The sequence below is a fragment of the Alosa alosa genome, chromosome 2 (assembly GCF_017589495.1).
Source record: "Alosa alosa isolate M-15738 ecotype Scorff River chromosome 2, AALO_Geno_1.1, whole genome shotgun sequence".
Classification (NCBI taxonomy): domain Eukaryota; kingdom Metazoa; phylum Chordata; class Actinopteri; order Clupeiformes; family Clupeidae; genus Alosa; species Alosa alosa.
The window spans coordinates 7,114,094-7,123,683 of NC_063190.1; the positions used below are offsets into that span (position 1 = coordinate 7,114,094).

A 9,590-nucleotide genomic window follows, 5' to 3' on the forward strand; every position below is an offset into this window, starting at 1 on the left:
TTATTTTTGTGTCAGTTACTGGCAACACTAGATTTCTGTGAATGCGGTAAATAGACGATTATTGTTTTACTATTTTAAGTTAATACAATTAGCTTTCTGTGATATTTATATAAACGTGAAACATTCTTCGTTTATTTCAACGTGGACAGCAACATATATCAGCCTTGTGGGTGGATGGGAAGCCTAGAATCTCAGTTCGTGGAAAGGTCAGCATGCTGTTTGTGTGGTGGTGAATGAAATGAATACAACTTGGTGACCGAAATATATTTCATTTGAGACCAAGACACCCCACCCCACGCCACACACACACACACACTCTCTCTTTCCCCACACGCACACTTACTATGCTATAAATAAACATTTTACCCTTGTGAGTCTTTTGATGCCTTTCAGTCTATTTTAGCCAACACATGGGCACACTCTCTTAGATGCTTCTCTGGCACCGATATCCTCCAGCACCGCGCATTTTTTTTCGTAATTGTGAAAACAAAGTTCAAAGCTCACATGTCCTGCCACAACATAGAATAGCCTAAACCACGTGTTTTGCACAAGTCTGCTCAACTGGCCTTACTAACAGATTCATCAAATAGCCTGATCGATTTTAAGGGTTACCCTAAAGGTGACACGCATGGCTCTCCTCTTGGAGACATTTTCCTACGCAAATATTTGTGCAGGACAAATAGCCCTTGCGCTTTATGCTAATGCAGACCCCTTGTTTGAAATGCGATTTTCCTCTCTACACTGGTAATCTCCGGTTAATTGTAATTCGTGACTCAATAAAGAAAACAAAGTATCAGAACGCAAATCCTGCTTTTAAAGCTGAATTTTGCTACCGTGCCAAGAATTATAATCTATCCATACAGCCAAATCTCCGAAATATTTTACAACACACCAGCTTCAAAATGTATTACTGCGGTCACAAATCACTTTATTTGGGTAAGAGGAATGACATGAAGCACAAAGCAAATATGATGACACATCGACATGTCTCCTACAAAATGGCTACTGTTGGTATTTCAGCTGGTGTAAAATATCAAAATAGTGAAAGCTCAACTGCGTGTAGCCCCATAATTGAAACACACATCTAAACCACAAAAATGACAGAAATCACATTGCACTGTTAGCTATATTTCATAAACATGATTGTATATCGCCAAACTGTAAAATATCTGTCATCAATAATCTGTAGCCTATAGAAGAAATACAAATTATGGAAAGGAAACATTGGCCTCTATTGCTATATCATTTAAGGTGCATGAACTAAAATAATAAACAACTCATAAATAAAGATTCACATTTCAGTAGTTCAGGCATTTGTGTCCTCATGCCCACTCATTCTGTTCAACTGAACTCAATAATCAGTTTTCAAAACCATAACATTGATTTAAATGTTGATGAAATATTGCTAAAAGCAGAGACATGGCATCCTATGCTGTATGTATGGACATCAAATGCTACACAAACACTCTAGTGAAAAATATAAAAAGCTGTATAACTATAAATGTCTTTTTTTCTCTCACTCAAGAAACAATTCAAAGATAGAAATCAGAGCATTCGAGCCTTATAAAATCACAAACCCTGATTGTTCTCGCAAATACAGCAGTGACATTGGGCCAAGCAGTAGTTTGTGAATTAAAATACCCATTCACATCACTGTTACATGAAATGACTGGGCAAGGAGTGAGACACTGGCATTTTCCTTGCTGGAAATGAGGGACTTAGCACTCTGAACTTGTGCACTGGTGGTGTGCTATACAGTCTCAGGAACAAGAAAACAAAAAATACATGAGAAGCCATGAAGTCTTTGCCATGCAGAGGAGAAGAAAAAAATGACCAACACACAGAGCTTGTAGCACACACAAGTTACAAACTGACATTCCTCCAGACCTTTGGACATGTATAAACCTGAGCTGCAGAACTTACTTAGTAGGGAATAAAACTTTGTTTAGCTCATTTTCCTGAGGGAATACAATTTTGGAACATATATCATGGACAAGAACTTCCTTTCTTGCTTAGTGCACATCCTTTTTATAGTTCAGCTCATAACTCAATCAAACATTAAAAACAAAAACAGTAGGTGGTTTTCATCACCTTTGCTAACCAAAGTATATGTGCTATTCTTAACACTAAATTAAAATTGATCATATATATATATATAAAACAATGACCCGCTTTAATTGGTAGTCTTGGAGAGAGGATACCCATGGATGCGGAAAGCTGATTGTCACCTAAGACATGACAGGATCACAGTGCTGACTTAGTTGGGAGTTCAAGCGGAGCTCATAGGGGAATTTGTGCTGCAGCTGGTGGAATTTGTCAGTTTGTAACAACAAAATTAAAAATAAAAATAACAAACACTAATAACGTGCAAAACCCCTATCCCTTTTCTTAGAAAAAAACATTCAACGCTCTTGAAAACATTCTAACTCAAATCGTATTCCCTGTCATAACGCTCTCGGATCTACTTGCAGGGGCTTCGGTTAACAGGCGCTTGGCATCAGGGGTTTGGTGCAGGGGTTCAAGCGCTGGCCTCCTGTTTAAGGCGCTGGCTGCGGGCCTTGTACACCTCGATCAGGAGATCTTTGACATACTGGATCTCACGCTCCACCGACTCCGCCTTGTCTCGGAGTTCACGGTTCTTTCCTTCCAGGCCGTGCAGCTGTTCCTCCAAGCAGTCCAGTTCTGCTCGCTTCCTCTGGCGGTATCTTCATGGTTTTAACAAAAAAATTAAATACATTTTGTTAATTTTTATTTTATTCAAAAAATGAAATTAGAGAAAACAAAAATGAACAGTAACATTAAAAATGGCTCGTAACTAACATAAGCTGTAAAGTAAAGTATGATGCCTACATCCTTGATTTATTAGCACTGGTATAACAGGTAGTATTTAACATGTAATTTGATCTGCTGCATTAAAAAAAAAAAATCATTCAGTCTGTATGTAGATATCTCAACAATAGGGATTACAACCATACATTATAATGTACATTACTTCAGCTTGTATCATACCTATGAGCAGCTGTCTTGTTCTGGTCCCGCTTCTTCTGCCTGCGTTCTCCGTGATGCACTTCCATTGGTAGGTCGTCTAGTTCAGACTTCAGAGAGCATGAGTCCTCCTTCAGCCCACAAACCACCCTTGGGCCTGGCGATCCCATGTCGGATCCCTGCCTGTCCCCAACCAAACACTCGGACCCCTGTCCCTCTAAAAAGCCACAGTGGAATTCGCTATGTTGGCGATGCCCCATTGGCATGCCTTCTGCTTTCAGTGGTTCACTCATAGCACCTAGGAAGCTGTGGTAGGCCTCCATTTGGGTTGAGCCCTGGAGGAAGCATCCATCACTGGACTCTGACTTCCAAGGGATGTTGTTGGCCTTTGCAACTTCACCACTGCCTTTGCTTTCACTCATCATTGCTACTTCATTGCTTACGCCTATACCACTAATGGTAACTTCCCTTACGCCATACATCAACATTTCTTCTTTCTTATGTGGGCCTTCAAGAGGCCCATTGAAGCTATACCCATTGCCAATAAGTTTGCCTCCACCCATGGTTTCCTCTGTATAACGGCAATTTTTCTCTTCCTTTGGTAAAATGGCGCACCTTCTGATCTCAACCGCACTGCCCAGGCAGTAGCCTTTGCCCACCACCCTCTCATCTTCCACACAGCTGTAACTACTGCCACTAAGTGCCACCGCTGGGTTACCTGAGCTATTTCCTTTGGAATTCCAGATGCTATTCTCGTAGCCCTCGCCCACCCTTAGCCCGTCGGAAACTCGCTTTCGGCCGCAGCCATTGTTGTTGTTGTTGGGGCGACTGCAACTGTATGGGGCGTGTCTCGGGATCTTGGATCGGCCTATTGGGCTGCCACAAAAGCTCAGCAGGTCGAGTTCCCCAGTTGCTAGGGTAACAAGAAGTGGGCCGGATTCCGGTTGGTTTGAGGTGGCGTATGACGCATAGGGCAACTGGTAGTATGATGGGGGCCCCACTGGCGTCGGACCCTTGTCACATTTGCCCAGTTTCGAGGCTTTCTCAGGAAGTGGGTCGGACAGGAAGTAATCCTCTAGTTGAGCGAGCTCTTCTTGCAGCAGAGAGGTCATGACCTCCAAATCCGAGGGCACCTGGATGTCATGTTGGAGGGGTGAGGGGGGAAGGGAGGCATTTGGGGAGGGTGAGGAGTGAGGGGTTGGGAGGTAAGAGGAGAAATCCACTTCTTCCGTCATCCAGTCAGTGAGACCATCACCTATTGCAAGAGAGAAGATCATTAATTCTCAAGCAAGCACTCAAGCATAGTATTTGTAGTAACATATTAAAGTATTTTCTGAATCGTTTCATTAGTTGAGCATTTATGTTTTTTTTTTTTTTTGAAGAACACAAACAAATACAAAAAAATACCACAGTACTTAAGATTAAAGCGCATAATCAAGCGAAACAACATTCAAAGTCGTTCGAAAGAATGCTCTAAGAGGAGATCGATCAGTATTTTACTCACTGTTCAAGGAGAACGAATGTGCTGCAGTGCGGTGCCCACCTGAAACTGAGAAAAATAAAAAACTGTATTCACTGCAACTCACCAATTAAGTGCTGGCTCTCCTCAGGCCCCTCCCCCCTGCGTCCCTCCGATTGGCTGTGGTTAGCCTGTGGGTGAGAGAGAGCGAGGGGTTCTGCCGGGCAGGCGAGTAAAGCCTTCCAAATAGGTGCCGACACTGCCATCATCTTGTCCGTTTGCCTTACAGTTTAGAGGTCCGAGGGCACGCTTCGAGTTTGTGAAGTTCGAGTGATGAGCCACAGAAAAAAGGGCTGGGTGAGCATTATGAAACCTGGGGAAAAAACAGCAGGTGTAAAACTTCATCAGCTCCAATAGAACCATATCACACATAGTCAGATCTGATCATGTTTTCACTTTTGCTTATATCAACAAAATAAAAACAAAAACAACCAAGCAATAAGAAAAAAAAAGAAAGCCCTTTTTCACAACAGTAAACTCAACAGGTTTAAAATAATAAGTTTAAATTAATTGACAAATTATAAACATGATTTGTTTTAATTAGAGACTTACCAGAGCACTTACAAATACACTAGCCAAAAAAAAAAACTCATAAGCTTAATAGTCTAATCCCAGTTGCCAAAAAGTGATCAGACATCTCATTTTCATTCAACACAGTATTGCAATCACCATGGGACCAATTTACCAACCTCCAATGTTCCTCTCAGAAAATCTCTAGTGCCCAGTTAGGAAACTCAGTAGAACTCCCTATGTGAGCTGATGGGTGTAAGCCCAAGGCAGGGTTTACCAGCTGTTTGTTAAGTCCAGTCTCCGCGCGTGAAAACAGGCACAACAAAACATCTGACTCCACAAGAGAGCACGCGTATGCAGACGATTAAAAAAAACCCTTCCTTGTTATAATTAAATGAAATTTCCTGAATGCGAGATTAAAAATATAATACTAACAGAAAACAGAAAATACGATTCTATCTGCCGACATTTCTGGTGCACAATAATACCCCACCAAAGAGTTAACTGTATGTCTGTACTACAGCTTGTATGCTGTGTTTACCCACTGTGATGTAGTCACAGGAAAAGAGAAAGTTGCTGCCTTCGGATGAACTAAACCTTGTTACAGCGCTGCAACTGGATTCACTCTGGCTTAGAATGAAAACAAAGTTGTCCTACTACTTGGCACACTATTAAAAATTTGACAGAAGGGGTGGCCAGAAGACCCACATAATTGAATCCCGCGGATAATAGATTAAGCGCCCAAAGCATAAGGCAAGTGCATAAGCAGATGATCTCGAGATGCTAGGCACACACGTGGTTTAGCTTCTGCCAATGACGTAATGCACAACAGTTGGCAGTACTTTTGGAATGACCCAGGTCTATTGTTCGCGATCTTGAGTAGACTATGCTGTGTCGCCCTACTACATTAATTCACCACATGGAAAACCAGCTTAGATTTCAATTTCAGAAACGGTTAGACGGCTAAAAATACTCAGGTAGTGTACTCAACCCATCAAAACATGCAATTCAGTAACTGTCATGCGGGCTATGGGCTGTGGGTAAACACTGCTCTCTTCGTAAAAACATGTTTTAGAATGTCCGCAGTATTACGCACGGCACTAGCCATTGTTTCCAGACTTTGGTTTATGGTCGTTAGCTGTTCTGAATGTCACCTGATGGCCATACATGACAATACACTGCATAATAAACTGTTGAGCTAATTAATAGCTGTAAGTAATACTAAGCCTGCTACACAACAAAGAAGTGCACCAACAACAGCTTTGGCTAAATCTTGCCTCCGCGCAAGCAACAGTTGCACACATTGTGTCCAAAACTTTGAGTGTAGGCGAAAGTCTGACGTTATACACTGCATAGACATGCACAATGTATGAACAGATACAAATATTAACCAAAAAAGACCACCCATAAAACACAAAGACCCAGCAAGACGGACAAAGAAAGTTCAAATGGTATCAAGTTTTCACTTACTCCATTCTTGCTGGAAATGTAAGTTTTGAGTGCGTTGCAAAAGCAAAGCACGTTGGTCCCTGAGAGTCGACAAGTCTTTGAAATTAAAAAGCCATTGCTCCTTCGGAGTGTGCAGGACAGAAGTGCGGCTGAGCTGTTGCTTTGTTGTGATGAAGTTGATGACTGAGAGGCGACTAATTGAGCGAAAGCATCAGGTCATCCACACCTAGCAACCAGCTGCGTCACGCGGTCACCATTATACCTTAGATTCCTCCGCCCACAATGTAATTGTCAGATGCCCTCAACAAGGGTCACGCCACCTAACAATAATTGTAACCTATCAAGATCCTGAACTATTAATACAAACCCAAGAAAGTCAAGGGTGACCAATAGCTATCACAACAGAGGGGATTGTTGATGAATGAGAACTGTCCATGCGTGAATGGAAGAATGAGGGCGCTTGGTTTCTGGGCGATGTGAGAAATATTAGGGGTGAAAACGTCTGATTGCTCCTATATATCGAGTCCCCTAGATAACAAAAGAATGCTCTGTTATTGTTTCGGGGAACTATTTCATATCAAATACCGAGGAGGAACACTTTTTGCACCCTATGAGATACATGGCCGCTATTGCAGTTCAGTTGCATCAGCGCTCTAAGCAAGAAGCAGATTCGTTGGATCGGCTGAACCTGTCGCGTCGTAATTGGCCGGACAAAGACTGTCTGATCTTCCCATTGGTTATGTGGTGATAGACGTTGCACCAAACCGAGTTTTTAGTTTACCGCTCTCCGTGCACATGTTCTACGTAAACATCCCGGGAGTAAAAACGCAAAGGCAGAAGATTTTCTGCAACGCCTGCTTGTCAGCTGTATCGTGTGACAATGTCATTGTGTTATAGGCTAAGCTAAAATCTTCATGTTACTTCGTAATCAGATTGAATTAATGCATTATGTCAGACTGTGGGTTAATAGCAGTTTGTTATTATTATGGTCTCATAGATATACCAAACTTTCATATTCTTTAAAAATTACATGTTCCTGCCTATTTATAAGACTAATCGTCTTTATATATATATATATATATATATATATATATATATATATAAAGTATTCCTATTGATAGTCTAAAACTCGTAATTGAAATACACTTGCAAAGTAGCCTATTGTAGATATTTTTCAGTAGGCCTATCATTCATTCAACAGTGTGCATTGGTGTGCGGTGATGGAATGTCTAGACAGAATAGTTTAGTAGGTTGTGACCTATGCTATGGATCACAATGAAAACTTGCTTTGTTTGCTTTATAGCATGATGATAGCAAAATAGTAGGCGAACCTATTGTCTGTAAAGAAGTAAGAATATGGCTTATTAAAGGATAGTATCACCAGGATCAGACTATTATGTGCTTATCCATAGCGCAATAATTTATTTTATCAACTGTTATGCAAAAGACCACGCTTTGTTTTTCCGCTTTCAGCAAATCCTAAAGCTGATTGAAGGAGCCGTCTCCCTGTTGCTATAGTAATAGCGAACACTGCCCCCTATTTTAGACATGTTTTCTGGTTGCTGTTGCCATGGGATTTGCGATGCTTGCTCTTTCACTACCACACACTCTGGTCCATGTTTGCCCACGTAGATGGAATGGGTTGCCACTGATGCTATTTTGTAACCAATTGTTAGTTTGAAATATGAATAAATACACTTAATTCATAACTTTGTGCTTATAGGTTCAGTACACCAGCCCACCTTGTCAGTATCTCTCCATCAAGTTGCTCATACAGCCTAGTAATTTCCTCAATATAAGCAACCACTCACAAGGATTTATGGAAATAAAACTCGCATAGCCAGTTATACCTAATATCATCTTGCCAAGCTTTCAGTTTTATGATCATATCCACAGGGAATATGCATGTCATTACATATGAACTGTTTTTCTTTTGCTTCTATCCTTACAAATTTAACTCTTGCACAAATTAGGCAGCAAGTACGATCAACAACAGGCCCGTGTCCCTCTATAGTAAGAATAACTGCTTTGATGGATTATGCATTTACACCGGTTGGAGTGTATATCCCCAAAGGAAATTGGATTATTTACATTATGGCTCTATGAGATGAACTTCTGTTTCCACCTAGGCATACTTTTGCTTTGAGGATCAAAGGGTTTCAGAAGTTACTATGTGATAGGCTACTGTAATACAACTCATGTGACGGTTCGGGCGAAGAACTGCAGAAGTGCGACCTGATGCAATCTTCATGACCGCGATCGTAACGGAGACTGGGTGCGATAATAATGGTTGTTGAAGTCCGGAATCTCTCCCAGGAAAGCGCTGACTATCCCTACTCGCTCATCGTTAATTGGTCCATGGGGGCGCCCTGTTTGTAAAGAGCGTGAGAGAAAACCAGCACGGCACATATGGTGCCTGAACATAGTCCCCGTGTAACATCTCTTAAATTTGACTTTAATAATATCATTCTGAAATATGAGCACAATTTATTTCAGCTGCCATATTCATTGTTCCTCGAGGAACCTGCACTGTGTGTATAACCGTTAATTAAGCACCTGTTGGTTGTAGGCCTATTATGTTTAATATTGGATTTCACTGCTTTCATTACTATCTTGCTGTACTTAATGAAAATGATAAAATGGCCTTATGTTACTGTGATGTCTATCTTTCATTCATATGTTAGTGCACATAGCTTAAATCATTGTGCTCACTGTCTTCTCTAGATGTGGTGAGGTTGTCTGTGGGTTTCTGATCTGCGAGTCGAACAGGGAGTTTCTTGTCTTTGCCGGCGCGCGCACATGTGTGTGTATGCTCGACAGGGAGAAAGACAGACATAGATGGGGGGAGAGAGCAAGAACAGCATGCCAAGTTCATGTATGGTAGCCTACATTAGTTACAGTTACATCACCATTTCATCACCATCTCTCTTGGAATTCATTGTTGTTTCCAACTTCCTTACTTGCTTGTACATAACACTAAGATATTAACACAGCCTATTTGAGTGGTACTTTATTAGGATAGCCTACTTTATCATGCTACTTCAGGGATTTTTTTCCTTCTTTAAAAGCTTATTTGGTAGGTTGGCCCACACACAGGCCTAGCTGCCTTACCCAAACGGATAGACTG

General features: G+C 41.3%; 1 protein-coding gene across 1 annotated transcript; it reads right to left on the reverse strand.

The window, feature by feature from the left end:
• Positions 1-911: 911 nt before the first annotated feature.
• On the reverse strand, positions 912-7,349 carry atf5a (activating transcription factor 5a). Its single transcript, XM_048267285.1, has 4 exons — positions 6,485-7,349; positions 4,572-4,817; positions 3,010-4,240; positions 912-2,705 (listed from the first exon to the last, which is right to left on the reverse strand). Exons 2-4 carry the CDS (start codon positions 4,711-4,713, stop codon positions 2,519-2,521), a joined length of 1,560 nt encoding a protein of 519 aa, XP_048123242.1. The 5' UTR covers positions 4,714-4,817; positions 6,485-7,349; the 3' UTR covers positions 912-2,518.
• Positions 7,350-9,590: the final 2,241 nt, after the last annotated feature.